General features: G+C 44.1%; 1 protein-coding gene across 3 annotated transcripts in view; it reads right to left on the reverse strand.

The window, feature by feature from the left end:
* LOC137531907 (carbohydrate sulfotransferase 8-like) overlaps positions 1–19393 on the reverse strand; it is a 121535-nt gene that overhangs the window by 84443 nt on the left and 17699 nt on the right. The window contains exons 2-3 of one of the 3 annotated variants that reach the window (XM_068251921.1): positions 10161–10302; positions 1085–2058 (exon numbers count right to left, since the gene is read on the reverse strand). In XM_068251921.1, coding sequence (XP_068108022.1) covers positions 1244–2058; positions 10161–10284 — 939 coding nt within the window. In that variant the 5' untranslated portion in view covers positions 10285–10302 and the 3' untranslated portion in view covers positions 1085–1243. Of the gene's footprint in view, positions 1–1084; positions 2059–6954; positions 7034–10160; positions 10303–19393 lie in introns of those variants that run through there. The other 2 variants (XM_068251923.1, XM_068251920.1) reach the window with 2 other exon arrangements.

A 19393-nucleotide genomic window follows, 5' to 3' on the forward strand; every position in this document is an offset into this window, starting at 1 on the left:
GTTCGAGACAACTCTAATGCTAAATATTTTTCCTTCTTGCCTTGCCTCCTTAAAACTAAACCTTACTTGTTCACTTAAAGATGAGTTCCCTCCCTCAGGGCCCCTTCTCCTGTCTGCCCCCAGTAGCTTTTGTCTCCCTCCCCACATATAGATTAGTAAAGAGGTGCAGTAAGTGTCTTAACTGCTCCAGCTCTGGATCTGCTTTTGCTACTCATTCTCCCTTGCTTCATTCCTGGTCTTCTGCATATTCAGTGACTACTTACACACAGTGACTACTTACACCTGCCAGAGGAAGTAAGGTGCAGTACTACTCTGCATGGGAGGAGAGGCTCAGGATCACATAGTGAACGAAAACAGGGGAGACTGGTGGCCACACGTTATTACAGGTAGGGATGGTAAATTGGTCCAGCAGATTGTGGACAACAGTTGGTGAATAAAATTAAAATATTAGACAATTGAAGGAAGCAGGAAGCAGACCACCACAAGTAGTAAAAAGGTGTACCACAACCTCAACCCCTGTGTCCCAGGGGGTACCCTAAGTCCACTTGAAAGCAAAAAGGTTGGCACCACCAAGGAGTCATCAAGTTTTTTTATTGCATAGTAAAATCAGCTGCAGTAACAGACCACTGTTTCGGACTGTATAGCCCTTTCAAAAGAGCTATTCAGCCCGAAACAGCGGTTTGTTACTGCAGCTGAAAGAACTTGAGGACTCCTTGGTGATGTCAACCTTTTTGCTTTCAATTACAATTCAAATAATAAAAAAAATAATTTCACTGTACTAATTCTTTGACTGGAGTTTCACTTAAGCATCATCATATAAACCTATGCAGTCAATGTGTCCATAAACAAACTGATGCTGCAAATTATTATAAGTTGACATTCTAGTGCAGTCACCAATAAATGCAATAAATAATTTATTGATCTTCTTGACCCATAAATGTCAATGTTGGACACAATGACCCATATGCAATTGACTTTTCTCTTGAGTTTTCGCCTAGGAAATATTTTCAACTTCTTTTTAAAATAACTTTTAAGCATTTTGCTATTGAAAAAATACCAAAAGTAGATTTAAAAGTACTATCAAAATTATTTTCAACATTGTCACGATTACTGGTGGTTTAAAAGGTATCTTATTGACAATGTGTAAAAATATCAACTAGGAGAAAACTGCGGAGAACAAAGTAACTGCATATGAGCCAATCTGTTCTCTGAGATTTATATATGTTTAACAACTCACAACTTTTCACGTATATCCAAACAGAGTGAAGTCCAACTTGTACAGTTCCAGCAATTGCTGTATTAAATTTAAAGACAGCTGTGAGAAATATCCAGCAGTTATCTTGGCATCTGTTCTTGATTCATTGTACTTCTTAATTCCCGGGAACTTGAGGCCAGATGGGGCACCCACAACTTTAAGGACGTAGTCCGAATCCTGTTTGAGGCTTTCAAACTTGCCCAGTATATCATAGTTAATATTACAAGGATCACAGAGGTTGTACATGGGTCTCCAGTGCACGTCAAGGAGTGCGGGCTTCTGACTCGTGATAAACTGAACAAACTCTTTGAAAGACACAGGATCACTTGAGTTCATGTGACCTCTGAACTTTGATTTAATAATGTTTGCAATTTTGGTGCCGTAATAAAAACCAGTATAGTGGAGGAATTTATCTCTGTAGGCTGAGACAAGTCTTTGTAATGGGTTTCGGGTAAACATGACTTTGGTATAGGTGGTGAGCATGGTCCTTTGCTGGTCGGGCAGATAGTCTGACAGTTTCTTGAAAAACACATCTTCGTGGACTGCTTCATGTTCAATGTATTCTCCATTGATGCTGAGATCAGTTTTAAGCAGGAACAGAATCCTCTTCCAGTTTGAACAGCCTACTTTAGGCACGGCACAATAAATGAACTTATGATTTTCTTCCACAAAGAGCTGCTTGGCAATGGATGGATGCACCATTGTGAAGGACTTAGTTAGATTATTGTGCAGACATGCAGATTTTAAAGTGGCTTTTCTGTTCATTTGAGTAGACAGCATTTCATTGGCACCTGAGAGTAGTACTTAAAAGAAACAAAAGATGTATTTTAAAAGTCATTTAAATCAGTTTTGTTGAGAAGAAAAAGCTACCCCTCCAATTCAGGCCCCTTTCACACTGGCGTGGTGCATTGGGCCGTTTTACCGCAGGCCAACGCTATGCCAGTGTAAGTCTATGGGGTTTTCAGCCTGACACAATGGGGTGGAATTGGCCTAATTGCTGCAACTCCGACGCGAGTACATCCCTATGTTGGTGGGCTTCTTGTGCGACGATGTGCATTGAACCGGAAGTCATGTAAGTCTATGGTGACGTGTATATTTTTAAATTTAGCATTGCGACATGCATGCGCGGAAGAGGATTTTGTCAATACTGTACACTTCCAGGCAATTTATTAATTTGGCCACAGGAAGTTTGTGCTAGAGAGCCACACTTCCTGCTTGGCTGTCAGCCAGAAGGAGATCACCGGGCATTGACACAGACATCCCCGGAGGCTGTTTTTTTGGTGTTGCGGTGCAATGCGATCAAGGCATTGCACAACAATGCTAACGCTGGCTGGCAGTGTTTAACCGGTCTCAGTGTTACACACACAGCTAATGGCAAACATTTTTGAACATGCTTTCTTGGATTTTGAGCATAGAAGCTCACAGATACACTTCACAGTGACCTTAACCAAAACTGTCAGATTGGAGGCAGCAAGTTAACTGCCTTTCCATCAATACAGGTGTTCCTGCTCTATGTTGTACTGGCCTAAGCAAACTTGCACACTTTGCATTGCTGAAAAATGCACGGATATGTGAAAGTGTGCTTTGGCCCTAAATAAAGCCTGGCACACGCATCCAATTTTGATTGGCGAATCACAGATTGATTTACCACCTCCATGTAGTATGAGAGTTTACCTACAAAATCTGGTCATAGTATTCAATATCTGTTGTCCTTCACACTAAACGGAGGTGGTAAAATTAGCCAAAATTGAAGTGTGTGTACTAGACTTTAGTCATTGTGTTGTGTACCAGGCATTAGTCATGCAGGAAGAAACTTGACTGATTAATTGTGCTGAAGGTTCCATGAATGCAGGCCTGGGCCGCCCAAGCATCCTCAGGCAGATTCATGCATCACGCGACATCCCGCCACCTTCCTTTCTCCCGGCCGCTGCAAACAAGCGGCAGCCGCCTCCTTTGCTGGGTCCCTCTTGCCTGCTTCTAGACTTCTAGGAGAGTGTTTCCCATCGCAGCGTGTATATCGGAAGCACTTCCTTCGGGTATACGCGATGCTATGGGAACCGTTCTCCTCTTCACTGCGGCACAGCCAGGTCACCACTGATCATTTGAGAGGTTTAGAAGCAGGCAAGTGGGACCCGGGGAGAATGTTCTGCTGCAGGAGGTGGCCACCGCTTGTTTCAAAAAGGTAAACCAGCGCTGGCCAGGGAGGGAGGGGGGGTTGCAGGCTGGTTATATTGGGGGAATCTATCTCACTATCCTATACTGGGGAAACCTACCTGGCTAACCTATACTGGGGACTCCTACCTGGCTAACCTATACTGGGGGCATCTATACCTGGCTTCCTATAAAGGGGGCACCTATACCTGGCAACCTACCTATACTGAGGGTGATTTTCTTTTTGGGTCGCAGCACAGCTATGATGTGTGGTGCAAACTGTCTGGTGCTGGTCAATCATTCCAAATTGTGTGTGTGTGGGGGGAGGGGGGGGGGGGAGCATCCTCAGGCAAGGTTACAAGGTTACCTCAGGCAGCAAAAAGTCTAGAACATGAATGAGAACTCCTAAATACCACCTATAAATAGCAAGGATTTGGGGCAAATATGAATTCAGTTTGCTTACTTGTGTGTATAAAAGACTCTCTGGGCACAGCACAAGAGCTTTTTAAACACTAGAGATGTTAAAAGCTCTTTCTAATGCAATGCTATAGGGGATTTTTACAAAATCACATCACTCCAGTGCGCACACACACATAGGATAACATTAGCAGGAGCTTTTAAAATCACAAAGCGCTCAGAAAAGCTCTTCAGGTGTGCACCAGCCCTCAATCCACAGTTCTTTTTAACAGATTCTGGCAGATTCAGCGGCGTAGCTAAGAAGCTGTGGGCCCTGGTGCAAGTTTAGCATTGGGCCCCCTCAAGCACTCTATACATAACAACCAAAACCAATCAAGTACAACCACAGTGCCAGAGGTGCAAGAAGGGGATGGGAAACTGTGTGTTAATGATCACTACTATTCGAATCAACTATAGAAGTGAATATTATCAGCACAGGACTAATAAAGAGCAAATATTGTGTTTGAGGGGTGGGCCCCATTGTAGGAGTATCTTAAAGGAAATCTTAAGAGCAAAAAAAAGCATTTTATCTTACCTGGGGCTTCTTGCAGCCGTATGGAGTCATCCTGTGCCGTCCTTCCGAGACCCTCCGGGCAGCAGTGGGGCCCCCTTCAAAGCTGGCCAGCCACACACCTCCTCACTGCATCCCCACTCATGGCAGAGTTCTGCACATGTGCAGTACAGGAAAATTGCTACTGTGCATATGCAGAACACTCCCGGCAAGGGGAGTGTGATCAGGCTTCGTGCTGCTTGGGGGCCATGCATGTGCAGTAGTCGCGACTGGCCTGTGTTGATAAGGTCGGCGCTGCTCACTGGAGGATCTCGGAAGGACGCCCTGGCACAGGATGACTCCAGGGGGATGCAAGAAGCCCCGGGTAAGTTAAACTACTTTTTTTTTTCATTTAAATATATCTGTAAATAAAATTAAACTACACTAAAAGTCTTGTATGTCTTGCTTTCAGGGAAGTAAAGGAATTATTTGCATCATGGAAAGTACCTTTGCAGGTACCCAATGTTTTTAAAAACACAAAATTAAAAAACAATCTATATATATAATAGAGTAAGTGCCTCAACCTTCAAGCAAGAAGAAGAAGTAGCACCCTGCCCCCAGGGCCGGTCCAAGCAAGAAGAAGGGGCTGGTCCAAGCAAGAAGAAGGGGCTGGTCCAAGCAAGAAGAAGAAGTAGTGTCATATCAAACCAAGGGCAAAGAGGGATAATTTGCATATTCAGTAGCAGTGCGTTGTGGGTAACCACAAATGTTCACTTATAGCTGAATTATTGCATATTTCCTTCTGTTTTAAATAGGAAAATTAAACCAAGCTTTGCTGTTTTTAGTAGGAGGTCACCCTGAGCTGCTTGGTTACTCTGTTGTACTGGTCCAAGCCCTATCTCATACAGCCTTATCAATCCCTGCTATGTACTGATGAGGACCAAACGGCTGAAATAGGCTGTCACATGTGGGTTTGATATGACTTTGTAAAACTTTAGGCTTGCTTGACTTTCCAAGGGTGAAAAGGAATAATTTGCATATTTAGTAGTGGTGCATTGTGGGTAATCACATATGTTCACTTATAGCTGAATTATTGCAGATTTTCTTCTGTTTTAAGAAGGCAAATTGCACCAAGCTTTGATTTTTTTAGTAGAAGGTCTTTTTGGTCCCTTTTATCCACCTATACATTCCGAGTGGTTTGGGTCACCCTGAGCTGCTTGGTTACCGGTACTCTGTTGTACTGGTCCAAACCCTATCTCATACAGCCATATCAATCCTTGCCATGTACAGATGAGCACCAAAAGTCTGAAACAGGCTGTCACATATGGGTTTGATATGGCTGTGTAAAATGTAAAGCTATAGGCTTGCTATACACCAGTGGTTCTGGATGCTTGCTTGGCTTACTAAGGGTGAAAAGGAATTATTTGCATATTTAGTAGCAGTGCATTGTGGGTAACCACAAATGTTCACTTATAGCTGAATTATTGCATATTTCCTTCTGTTTTAGGAAGGCAAATTACACCAAGCTTTGCTTTTTTTAGTAGGAGGTCTTTTTGGTCCCTTTTATCCCCCTATACATTCCGAGTGGTTTGGGTCACCCTGAGCTGCTTGGTTACTCTGTTGTACTGGTCCAAGCCCTATCTCATACAGCTGTATCAATCCCTGCTATGTACTGATGAGGACCAAAAGTCTGAAACAGGCTGTCTACATGTGGGTTTGATATGGCTGTGTAAAATTAAAAGTTATATGCTTGCTTTACACCAGCGGCTCTGAATGCTTGCTTGGCTTACCAAGTGGTAAAAGGGGTAATTTGCATATTTAGTAGCAGTGCATTGTGGGTAACCACAAATGTTCACTTATAGCTGAACTATTGCAGATTTCCTTCTGTTTTAAAATGGCAAATTACACCAATACAGTGTGCGGCATTGCAGGAAGTGATGACAGTGGAACGCACGATGGAACACAGAAGAGGTGAGTCATCCCCGCCCGCTGCCTCTTACTAATAGTGGCGGCTGCTACTGTGCTTAAGCAGGAGGGGGAGCGCACATGGGGGACCCAGGTGAGGGGGGGTTCTGCTGAGCTTAACCTGGAGGGGGAGTGCATATGGGCGACCCAGGTGAGGGGGGGTTCCTGCTGAGCTAAAGCTGGAGGTAGAGCACACATGGGGGACCCAGTTGAGGGAGGGTCCAACCCCCCTCCCCATCGCTGTGCCCAATACCCACTTCCTGCCCTCTACCCTCTTATGCGGCGTATGCTACGCCGCGGGTCGGCTAGTTGTTATAAATTTGCATAGAATAATATTTTTTGAGAGGAGAATATGATTTTATAAAAGAAAAATGCATGGATCTTAAGAGAAAATAGGTAAAATGAGTTTTGCCGTTAAAGGTGAGATAATGACTATGCACCATTGTGGCACAAACCCCGTCTATAAGTGTGAGTAGGCAATGAGCATTTGCAGATATATTGAAAGAGGAACTGTAGTGGAAATAACTTTTCCTGGTTTTTTTTTTTTTTTACAATATCTACTGTATTTATACATTATTTACTCAAGGTTTGCCCATTACAACATTTTTCTCTCCCTGATTTGCATTCTGAAATTTACCTCAGGTGGTGACATCTTTAGTCCTGCCAGGTGATCTCTGTGCAAAACTCTCAGTAAACATACATTCCGCAGAGGGAGATACTGCTTGCTTGGCAGTTGAAAAATGCTGTTATTTCCCACAATGCAACGATGATCACAGACAGCAAACTGTCAGGGCCATGGCCCTGACATCACACTGTGGGGGGGTTTCACCACAATATCAGCCATACAGATGTGCCTGATGATCTATTCAAGAAAAGGTAAATATTTCCTGTGGGAAAGGGGGTATTGGCTACTGATTGGGATGAAGTTCAATCCAAGGTTAAAGTTTCTTTTTAAAGTACCACTATCACGAAAATTGTACATTTTAAAGTATTTATTTATTTATTTTTATTTATTTATTGTATTTATAAAGCGCCAACATATTACGCAGCACTGTAGTACATGCAAACAGTACTTACAAACATATACAAATAAGAAGTATATTATTCCCAGAGTAAAATGAGACATAAATCACTTTTCTCTCATGTTGCTGCAGCCTGTCACTCACGTTAGGCAATAGAAGTCTGACGGAACCGACAGGTTTTAGACCAGCTCATCTCCTCATGGAGGATTCTCAGTGTTTTCTTTTTTTTTTTCAAACGCACTTAGTTAATGGCAGTTGCTCCATCCAACTGCTAAAAACTGGGAAGTGAGCAGGGAGGCTGACTAGCATATTTGTATAAATCCTTATCAGGGAATGTCTTTATAAAGATTAAAGGCCATGCTGAGAATCCCCCATGAGAAAATGAGCTGGTGCAAAACTTGTCGGTAATGTAAGATTTCTACTACCTACTGCAAGTGACAGCAACATAGGAGAAAAGTAATTTACGTCTCATTTTACTCTGGGAAAAATGTACTTATTTGTATACTTTATGTATACATGTACTATAATTTTACAATTTTTGCGACAGTGGTCCTTTAAGCAATAATACATCACACATGCCCTCAGTAAACTGGGATGTGAGTGTGGAAAGATTTCAGTGCGATCTACTTTGGAAACAAGAACCGGTGTAGAGTTATACATTCTGTGTGTAAAGGGTACATAATACGTAATGTGCTATATAATTATGGGAAAAATAACCTCTAGTTATAATAATTCTCTAGTAAGGCCACATCTGGAATATGGAATTCAGTTCTGGGCACCACATTACAAAACAGATATTGCAGTTTTAGAGCAGGTGCAGAGACGAGCAACAAAATTGATATGTGGGATGGAGGGTCTCACTTACCAAGAAAGGTTAGATAAACTGGGTTTATGTAGTCTAGAGAAAAGACGCCTAAAGGTGGCTATACACTGGTCGATTTGCCATCAAATTCGACCAACAGATAGATCCCTCTCTGATCGAATCTGATCAGAGAGGGATTATATGGCTGCCTTACTGCAAACAGATTGTGAACCGATTTCAGCCTGAAACCTTTTACAATCTGTGGTGGTGGTGCTGCCGCCGCTCCCCCGGGCCCCTGCATACATTACCTGCTCCGCTGGCGCGACTCCCCAGGTCTCTGCTGTCTTCTTCTCCGCTCTGGTCTGGTCTCCAGCATGCTTCACTTCTTCCTGCCTGGCAGGAAGTTTAAACAGTAGAGCGCCCTCTACTGTTTAAACTTCCTGCCGGGCAGGAAGAAGTGAAGCATGCCGGAGACCAGACCAGAGCGGAGAAGACAGCAGAGACCAGGGGACTCGCGCCGGCCGGAACAGGTAATATATACCCGCTGTATTGCGTCAGTCGTCGGGCATTCGAACGCCGCTATCGACACACTCCCGACCCGCCGGCGATCGAGAAAAATCTTCTGCACGGACGGATCGGCGGGAACGATCACTTTCGGACAGAAATCAATCTTTCTGTCAGCGGTGTGTGTGGCGATTTCACAGCCGATTCGATCACTGTGATCAAATCGGCCGTAAATCGGCGGGAAAATCGTTAGTCGTATGGACCCCTTTAGAGGGGATCTAATTAACATGTATAAATACATCAGAGGGCAATATAATAGCTTGGCGGATGAGCTTTTTGTCCCTAGGCCTTCTCAAAGGACTAGAGGACATGATCTGCGCATGGAGGAAAAACGTTTTAGCCATTTATTTAGGAAAGGGTTCTTTACAGTAAGAGTGATTAAGATGTAGAATGCATTGCCACAGGAAGTCGTTATGGCAAACTCTATACCTGCATTTAAAGGGGGCTTAGATACTTTCCTTGCGTTGAAAGACTTCCATGGCTACAATTACTAGGTAATGCCTAATGATGTTGATCCAGGGATTTTATCTGATTGCCATCTGGAGTCGGGAAGAAATTTTTTCCCTTTTGGGGCTAATTGGACCATGCCTTGTAAGGGTTTTTTCGCCTTCCTCTGGATCAACAGGGATATGTGAAGGAGGAGGCTGGTGTTGTACTTTGTTCTCTGGTTGAACTCGATGGACGTATGTCTTTTTTCAACCAAAATAACTATGTAACTATGTAACTAATGCAGGTATAAATCTACAATTAATTTTACCAAAACCTTGTGATGCATAAATTACGCAAAAAGTTTAGGGAAGAGCTGTTAAAACCAGGGGTGTCAAACTCAATCACGCAAGGATCAAAATCTAAAGCATACTGTAGTACTGTAGTCTACGTTGTGGGCCAAATGGTTAATTATGATTTAACATTTTTTGAACAGTCTGAAACTAAGTGGCATAACTATAATGATCATGGGGGACCCACTCCTTCCTCCTCTGCTTTTGGTCTCCTCTAAGTTCTCTGACAGGCACATGCACTACCGCTGTCGCCAAATGCATGTGACAGGATTGGGGGCTGGAAGTATGAAAGCACATAGGGTGCAGCTGCTGTAAACAACAAAAGAGACTTGATGTAGCACTGAAACAGCTAAATGTTACACTGCTCCTGGATGACTCTGCTATGTGGGGAGATGGTGTTGCGGGGATGGTGTATAGGTGTGTATGTTTTACGAGACACATGGGGAGGCATACTAATTTTACTGGAGAGGTCTCAAACTGACAGTTTTAACCAGAATCACTGTCACTGGTGTGCTCCTCTGGATGGGAAGGCCGTGTGCTGTCATTCTTTTACTGCTTACAATGATGCACATTTGAAGCTCTCAGGGGTCACATAAGATGCCACATTTGGCCCGCGGGCCTTGAGTTTGAGACCTGTGATTTAGCTTTTCTTTCTCTTAAAATGTATGGTACTTACATTGAGCTCTAGTGAGGGGTTTTAAAATTGAAGGAGGATTCATAGAAAAGAAAATAAATAATCCCAAAATCAAAAGAGAAAATATTGCAATACAGAAAAATATTTGTGATGATCTTCGCAACATCTTGTTTGGCTCCGTGATCTAAAAAGATATAAAGAAAATTATACTTGGAATATCTGATTAACACGCATAATTAACATTAACTGGAGGAGACTAAAAATAAAATGTAGCTTTTAATTTCATATAGAATACAAAACATTTTGGATTCTGATAATCTCAGTTGTGAAGTGACCAAGTAGTGGGTTGCAGGATAGTCACAGATAGTAATCTCAGCTACATCAAATAGGTATTCCCTTACAACTTACACTGCCATGTAAAAAAATCCACTTCCATGCAGTGCATCAAAAACAGTGATGAGCATGGGCGTCCGCAGAAAATTTTCCGGGGGGCGGGGGGGCAAAAAAAGGGGGAGAGAAAGAGGAAGAGGAAAAATTTGGGGCGACGTGCGCGCGCCAAAAAATGAGGCTACGTCATGCAGTGCGCCACACCGAAAAATGGGTGTGGTCATGAACCAGAATGTGGGTGTGGTCGTGGGTGGAGACAAGTTTACATGAACTTAGCAATGGTGAGACATTAGATTAGGACAGTGGTGGTGAACCTTTTGAAGGTCAAGTGCCCAAACTGCAACCCAAAAGTCACTTTACTATCGCAAAGTGCCAACAGCAATTTAAACTAAATACAAACGTTTTAACTCATACATGATCATTATGGAAAATCCAAGTTGAAAATAAACTGTGAAGATAAACAATTTCATCCATCCGACTCCTGAAAAATGTGTTCATTTTTTTAGAACCTCCCAGTTTCATTTTCGGTTTTAAAAAGCTGAAAAAGTAGGTTTAATTCTATTGTTTCTATTGCCACTAGATTGTAAGCTCGCAAGGGCAGGGTCCTCCTCCTAATGTTTACTGTTTTTGTCACAATATTTGTGCTGCTTGGAACTCTGTTTTACAATTTGTTAGTATATCTATGTTCCCCTTGTCGTCTTATTGTGCTTTGTAAAGCGCTGGGGAATATGTTGGCGCTATATAAATAAAAAATAATAATAATAATAATATTGTCTCATTCGATGATGATCCAGCTTTTTCCATAGTCTCGCAGTTAGCAATCATGTGACCCCCAACAAGACAAATTCAGCAGTCATGAGGCCCCCCCATCAAGACAAATTCAGCAATCATGAGGCCCCCAACAAGACAAATTCAGCAATCATGAGGCCCCCAACAAGACAAATTCAGCAATCGTGAGGCCCCCAACAAGTCAAATTCAGCGATCTTGAGGCCCCCAACAAATCATGAGGCCCCCAACAAGACAAATTCAGTAACCATGAGGCCCCCAACAAGACAAATTCAGCAGTCATGAGGCACATAAATAGACAGCATTTCACATAAATAGGCAGAATGCCCCCTTAATATGGTAGACACCTCTCACCTGGCAGCAGTTCTCCAAAATACACTCAATCTGACAGCAGTGGTTCCCCAAAAATAGGTAGCCCCAGGTCTATAGGTGTCCCCAGAATAGGTGGCCAGCGGTATAGATGTGCCCAGAACAGGTAGCCAGGGGTAGAGATGTCCCCAGAACAGGTAGCCAAGGGTATATGTGCCCAGTATATGTAGGCAGGGGTATATGTGCCCAGTATATGTAGCCAGGGGTATATGTGCCCAGTATATGTAGCCAGGGGTATATGTGCCCAGTATATGTAGGCAGGGGTATATGTGCCCAGTATATGTAGCCAGGGGTATATGTACCCAGTATATGTAGCCAGGGGTATATGTACCCAGTATATGTAGCATGGGGTATATGTGCCCAGTATATGAAGCCAGGGGTATATGTGCCCAGTATATGAAGCCAGGGGTATATGTGCCCAGTATATGTAGCCAGAGGTATATGTGCCCAGTATATTTAGGCAGGGGTATATGTGCCCAGTATATGTAGCCAAGGGTATATGTGCCCAGTATATGTAGGCAGGGGTATATGTGCCCAGTATATGTAGCCAGGGGTATATGTGCCTAGTATATGTAGCCAGGGGTATATGTGCCCAGTATATGTAGCCAGGGGTATATGTGCCCAGTATATGTAGCCAGGGGTATATGTGCCCAGTATATGTAGCCAGGGGTATATGTACCCAGTATATGTAGTCAGGGATATATGTGCCCAGTATATGTAGCCAGGGATATATGTGCCCAGTATATGTAGCCAGGGGTATATGTGCCCAGTATATGTAGCCAGGGGTATATGTGCCCAGTATATGTAGCCAGGGGTATATGTACCCAGTATATGTAGCCAGGGATATATGTACCCAGTATATGTAGCCAGGGGTATATGTGCCCAGTATATGTAGGCAGGGATATATGTCCACAGTATATGTAGGCAGGGGTATATGTCCCCAGTATATGTAGCCAGGGGTATATGTGCCCAGTATATGTAGCCAGAGGTATATGTCCCCAGTATATGTAGCCAGGGGTATATGTGCCCAGTATATGTAGCCAGAGGTATATGTGCCCAGTATATGTAGCCAGGGGTATATGTCCCCAGTATATGTAGCCAGGGGTATATGTACCCAGTATATGTAGGCAGGGATATATGTACCCAGTATATGTAGCCAGGGGTATATGTGCCCAGTATATGTAGCCAGAGGTATATGTGCCCAGTATATGTAGCCAGGGGTATATGTCCCCAGTATATGTAGCCAGGGGTATATGTACCCAGTATATGTAGGCAGGGATATATGTACCCAGTATATGTAGCCAGGGGTATATGTGCCCAGTATATGTAGCCAAGGGTATATGTACCCAGTATATGTAGCCAGGGATATATGTGCCCAGTATATGTAGCCAGGGATATATGTGCCCAGTATATGTAGCCAGGGGTATATTTGCCCAGTATATGTAGCCAGGGGTATATGTGCCCAGTATATGTAGCCAGGGGTATATGTACCCAGTATATGTAGCCAGGGATATATGTACCCAGTATATGTAGCCAGGGGTATATGTGCCCAGTATATGTAGGCAGGGGTATATGTCCCCAGTATATGTAGCCAGGGGTATATGTGCCCAGTATATGTAGCCAGGGGTATATGTGCCCAGTATATGTAGCCAGAGGTATATGTCCCCAGTATATGTAGCCAGGGGTATATGTGCCCAGAATATGTAGTCAGGGGTATATGTGCCCAGTATATGTAGCCAGAGGTATATGTGCCCAGTATATGTAGCCAGGGGTATATGTCCCCAGTATATGTAGCCAGGGGTATATGTACCCAGTATATGTAGCCAGGGATATATGTACCCAGTATATGTAGCCAGGGGTATATGTGCCCAGAATATGTAGGCAGAAGAGGGGTATATGTCCCCAGAATAGGTAGCAGCGCAGAGAAGAGGGAGAGCTATGGGCACAGTTGGGAAGGGTGGACGTCTCCCCCCCCTTTCCTCACCTTAGGGCTCTCCCTCCCTCGCTCTTCCCTCCGGAACGAAGTGTTGTGCAGCGGCTGGGCAGCGGGCGGAACTTACCTCCGTCTCGTTCAGGCGCAGGATGGATTTGCCGCTAGTCTGGTCTGGTCCAGAGCGAGACAGAGGTGAGATCCGCCCGCTGCCCAGCCGCTGCACAACACTTCGTTCCGGAGGGGAGAGCGAGGGAGGGAGAGCCTTCTAAGGTGAGGGAAGGGGGGGAGATGTCTGCTCTTCCCCACTGTGCCCATAGCTCTCGCTCTTCTCTGCGCTGCTCCCCTCCTGCTGGCCGCACGAGCATGCGGCCAGGAGGGGGGGGGGGGAACAGCAGCGGGCGGCCTGGGTCGGGCAGACGCCCGAATTTGCCATATGTGCGGACGCCCATGGTGATGAGCGAAAATGCAAATATTGTTTTCGCCGAATTTTCGCCGAAATATGTACAATTTTCGCTTTGACAAGCGAAAATTCACCCGAATATTTTAGCGTTTATTTTCGCCTAATGTCAGTGATTTTCGCTGTAAATTGCAAAGCCCCCTTACAAGATAGAATCATCAAACTGGCAGAGTAGGTTAAGGAGAACAGTGGGTATAAGGGGAAAAATGAATTTTTCAAAAAGACCTTATAGTTTTGGAGATTGGAGAAAATCAATTTTAAAATTAAGATAGGAAAAAAATATACATTTTTTTGTTAAACGCCTCAATATACATAGTGATTTGAATTTAAATAAATATTTTATCAATTGCATGTGTCAGTATTATTACAGTGGCAGAGGGGAGCAGCGGATCGGTCAGAGTGACCATCACCCCCATAAGTCAGGGGAGGCAGGCAGTGTACAAATCCCATAAAATGATAATGGCGGGGGGAGCAGCGGCTCGGTCAGAGTGACCATCACCCCCATAAGTCAGGAGAGGCAGGCAGTGTACATATCCCATAAAATGATAATGGCGGGGGGAGCAGCGGCTCGGTCAAAGTGACCATCACCCCCATAAGTCAGGGGAGGCAGGCAGTGTACATATCCCATAAAATGATAATGGCGGGGGGAGCAGCGGCTCGGTCAGAGTGACCATCACCCCCATAAGTCAGGGGAGGCAGGCAGTGTACAAATCCCATAAAATGATAATGGCGGGGGGAGCAGCGGCTCGGTCAGAGTGACCATCACCCCCATAAGTCAGGGGAGGCAGGCAGTGTACATATCCCATAAAATGATAATGGCGGGAGGAGCAGCGGCTCGGTCAGAGTGACCATCACCCCCATAAGTCAGGGGAGGCAGGCAGTGTACATATCCCATAAAATGATAATGGCGGGGGAGCGGCGGCTCGGTCAGAGTGACCATCACCCCCATAAGTCAGGGGAGGCAGGCAGTGTACATATGACATAAAATGATAATGGCGGGGGGAGCAGCGGCTTGGTCAGAGTGACAATCACCCCCATAAGTCAGGAGAAGCAGGCAGTGTACATATCCCATAAAATGATAATGGCGGGGGAGCAGCGGCTCGGTCAGAGTGACTATCACCCCCATAAGTCAGGAGAAGCAGGCAGTGTACATATCCCATAAAATGATAATGGCGGGGGGAGCAGCGGCTCGGTCAGAGTGACAATCACCCCCATAAGTCAGGAGAAGCAGGCAGTGTACATATCCCATAAAATGATAATGGCGGGGGGAGCAGCGGCTCGGTCAGAGTGACCATCACCCCCATGAGTCAGGAAAAGCTGGCGGTGTACAAATAAAAAAAAATATCCAAAGGCAGTTAGGAACATCGGCTTGGACACAGCGACACAGCGACCATGCTCAAAGGACAGTGCTTATTGAGTGCGCTACCCCTTCCCAATGTTCAATAGCTACACACAGGTCCTCTTTGGCACGTCTTCTGCTGTTAAGCGTCCAGTATTCAGAATTCAGGTGCTCCAAACGTATTCACCCGTTATTTGAAAGTTCACATGTGTAAAAAGAGAAACAGACACAGAATCATAGTGCGATCTGCTAGTATGAAACCATGTAGGGACCTTCACCCTATGGGGTCCAGTAGTGCAATTAGTATAGTGGGATCACCTCTCTATCCGTGACCATATAGCCAACAATTAGCACGCTCACCTTGCTGCCGGGCTGCCCAGCCCTACAGACAGCATCAGCGCTTAAGGGTTGACCGATTTCCTTCAGGCAATCAATGACTCATCCAATCTCAAACAAAGCAGTGAGACAATATCATAGTGCAATCTTGTTTACACCACCACTGAATCTTATAACCATTAACATCTATTGTTCTCCTGCTCACCCTTTAATCCTGCTGCCCACACTCACAGACAGCTGTCCACGCTTATGGGTGTGCAGTCTCAACCTCACTGGTTACAAGTACATCCACCTTCACAATTTGCTGGCAGGAACTTTAGGCATAGATCTATAGACTAAAAAACTTCCAATAGTGTAAAATCCACGATTTATTGTATAAAAGTTTAAGAGTTATACTCACAAACATAAGATAAAAAAGCGCATGTAATTTTAAAACTCTCAGGGGACGTCTCCTCCTGCTGCTGGTCGCTTCCCTTCCAGGCTCCGCCCTACGCGTTACGTCATACGACTCATCAGGGGCTATTGGTTAGAAAGCGACCCAGCAGTTTTATGTGTTCCCACAGCTCATTAGCATATCACACATGTGATTAGTAAGCACAATCACTCCTAATATGTAACACATCCATATATAAACCATTACTTTCTATGCCTATCGTTCCTCCATTATCTTGTACTTACTCATACTCCTATAAGTTCCTATTATGTAACTCCAAAACTTGCCGACATTCTCATGAAGCTACTATCCTATACGTAAGCCCCAGACTACATTACCCAGCTTGCCCAAGTTTCGCATCCTCGCGAGACTTGGGACGTCATGTGCGCATCGCAAGGAATCTCCATTCCCTGCCCAGCAGGACTACATTACCCATATTCCCACGTTCTTGTCCTCACGCGAGACCTGGACGCCATCTTGCCCAGCGTCACTGAATGCCTGAGACTCCATTACCCACACTCCCCAGAGCCCTGCCCCGTGATCTTAGTACTCCGCCTCAATGCGTCCAGTTTCCATAGTGACCTTCTGCGGGACTTCAAAAACGGGACCCATATGTTCTTACCATATCCCCAAGAGCCCATTCACTTTAATCCAACCCCCCTTCTACTCTATTTCCACCCCCCACCCACTTGTAGCACATTCTTCCACGTAGTACACTACCTCTGTATCGTATCCCACCTCTGTGAATACTTTGTGCAAATCCCCATACGGAACCTATTTATTATGTACATCACCTTTAGTGTTTATATCCATTTTATTCTTTTATAGTCAGCAGTGCCAATCCCGCCCTTTCATTATCCCCCTATTCTTACACTATTCTTTACTATTTTTATTTTTATCTATAGTGAGTCTTTGTGCCAGCTATATAGCCCCAAAATAGTGCATTATAACATCCTCCCCCTATACCCTCCAACTCATTACTTCACACCTTAAAGTGATCATAACCACCAACTCTTATGTATTAACCAACTGCAAATGCCCTAAAAACCAGTGTATCCCCATATCTTGTTCCATAACTTTACTGGCACTTCTACCCTTACACCCAACTTGACTGGCACATCTACTCCTTCGCCCAATACATAGTGAATAGTGTATAATGTAATATAATCCTCTCTCTCTACCCCAATCATCATTATAATTAAATGTCTCATTAAACTTTTCCATTAAATTCCCTAAAGTCCAAAAATTGTGAACCCCAAAAAATTTGTGAACCCCAAAATAGTAGTAAACCAGGCCCCAAGATTCCTCGGGATACTGCATGTGGGCATTGCAGATCCCCACAATGTGAGCAACGCCCCACATATCCAATTCACTCATAGTTCTAGTCATCTGAGATAAAGCAGTTTAAGTCCACCTCCACATTCAGACCGCTGGGTGTCATAGTTTTCATCTCAAAAATCCACTTTGTCTCTAATTTCGAGATCTCCCGTGTCTTATGACAACCTCTCCAGTTATTTGATAGTTTCTCAATTGCACAAAACTTCATTTGGCTGGGATCTTTCTGATGATGTAACTTAAAATGTTTGGAGACACTATGTCCCTCAAAACCCCGCTCAATGTTATACACATGCTCAGATATCCGTCTCCTCAATAGTCTCGTTGTCCTACCGATATACTGATACCCACATGTGCACCATAATAGATACACCACGTGCGTTGAATTGCATGTGATACAATCCTTCAACTTGTATGCTCGTCCAGTCACTTCAGATACAATTTCATATTTCCTCTCCGAACGGGTTGCCTCACATGGTCCACATTTCCTGCACGGGAAGAACCCTTTCCTCCCCAACATATCCCCTCTTTTTTGTTGTGGACCATCCACATATGAAGGTACTAAAATGCTCTGTAGATTCCGGGCTTTTCTGTATATAAATTTAGGTCGGGGTGGTAGGTGCTGTCCCAATATATGGTCACTCCTCAATATATTCCAATGTCTTTGGATTATCTTTTCAACTTCCCTATATTGGCTATTGTAATCCAGGAGTATGGCAAAATCTTGTTTACCCTCCACTCCCCTCTCATCATTCCTGTCCCTCAAAAGAGTCTCTCTATCCATTTGCTCAACCTTCCTATACTCCTCCCACAGCATCCTCCTGTCATATCCCTTCTCCTCGAATCTATTTATTAGGATTCCACTCTGCTCTCTGAAATCCTCCTCGTTGGTACAATTCCGTTTTATCCGACAAAATTGTCCTTTTGGGATATTTGTTAGCCATTTTTCATGATGACAGCTACCCCTTGGAATATATCCATTCCTGTCCGTTTTTTTGAAGAAGGTCTTAGTTGTAATTTTATTTCCCACTTTTTTCAATTCCAAATCCAGGAAATTTATACTTGTATCACTGCTTGTTGCTGAAAGCACAATTCCCACGTTGTTTTGATTCAGCCAGCTAATGTATTCATCTATATTCTTCTGACCCTTCTTCCACACTATCAATAGGTCGTCAATATAACGCCACCATTGCTGTACCTGCGTGCTCCTTTCATCTTCAACCACCTTCCTTTCCCATTTGTCCATAAAGATATTAGCAAGGCTGGGGGCATACTTCGCCCCCATTGCACATCCCACCTTTTGTCTATAATAGTCCCCTGCATACCAAAAGTAGTTATGCTTCAGTGTGTATACCAGAAGCTGGATAAGGAAGTCAATTTGTTGAAATTTTAACCTCCCCTCCTGTACCAATGCTTCCCTTATTGCATCCACTCCCTCCTCATGAGGGATAATTGTGTACAGGGAAGACACATCTGCCGTAACTAGTAAGCAATTTTCATCTACCTCAATTTCCCTTAATCTCTGTACCATTTGTTTCGTATCTTTGATTAAATACGGTAATCTTGCAACTACTGGCTGCAGATATGTGTCTATATACTCCCCTATTCGTTGATTTAGGCCACCTATTCCACTTACGATTGGCCTACCAGGTGGGCACTGTGCATCCTTGTGGATCTTCGGATTTTGATATAGGACAGGGATTCTCGGAGCATCCGGCAGTAAGTATTTAAATTCCCTATCAAGCAGAATCCCATCCTCCACCCCCTGTCTTAGAATGTGGCATAATTCCTTCCTATATTGTTGTGTGGGATTTCCTCTTAGTTTCTCATATGTACTTGTGTCCCCGACAATCCGATCCATTTCTTGTCTGTATTGGGCCCTACTTAGCACCACCACCC

This window comes from Hyperolius riggenbachi, chromosome 9 (assembly GCF_040937935.1).
Source record: "Hyperolius riggenbachi isolate aHypRig1 chromosome 9, aHypRig1.pri, whole genome shotgun sequence".
Lineage (NCBI taxonomy): Eukaryota > Metazoa > Chordata > Amphibia > Anura > Hyperoliidae > Hyperolius > Hyperolius riggenbachi.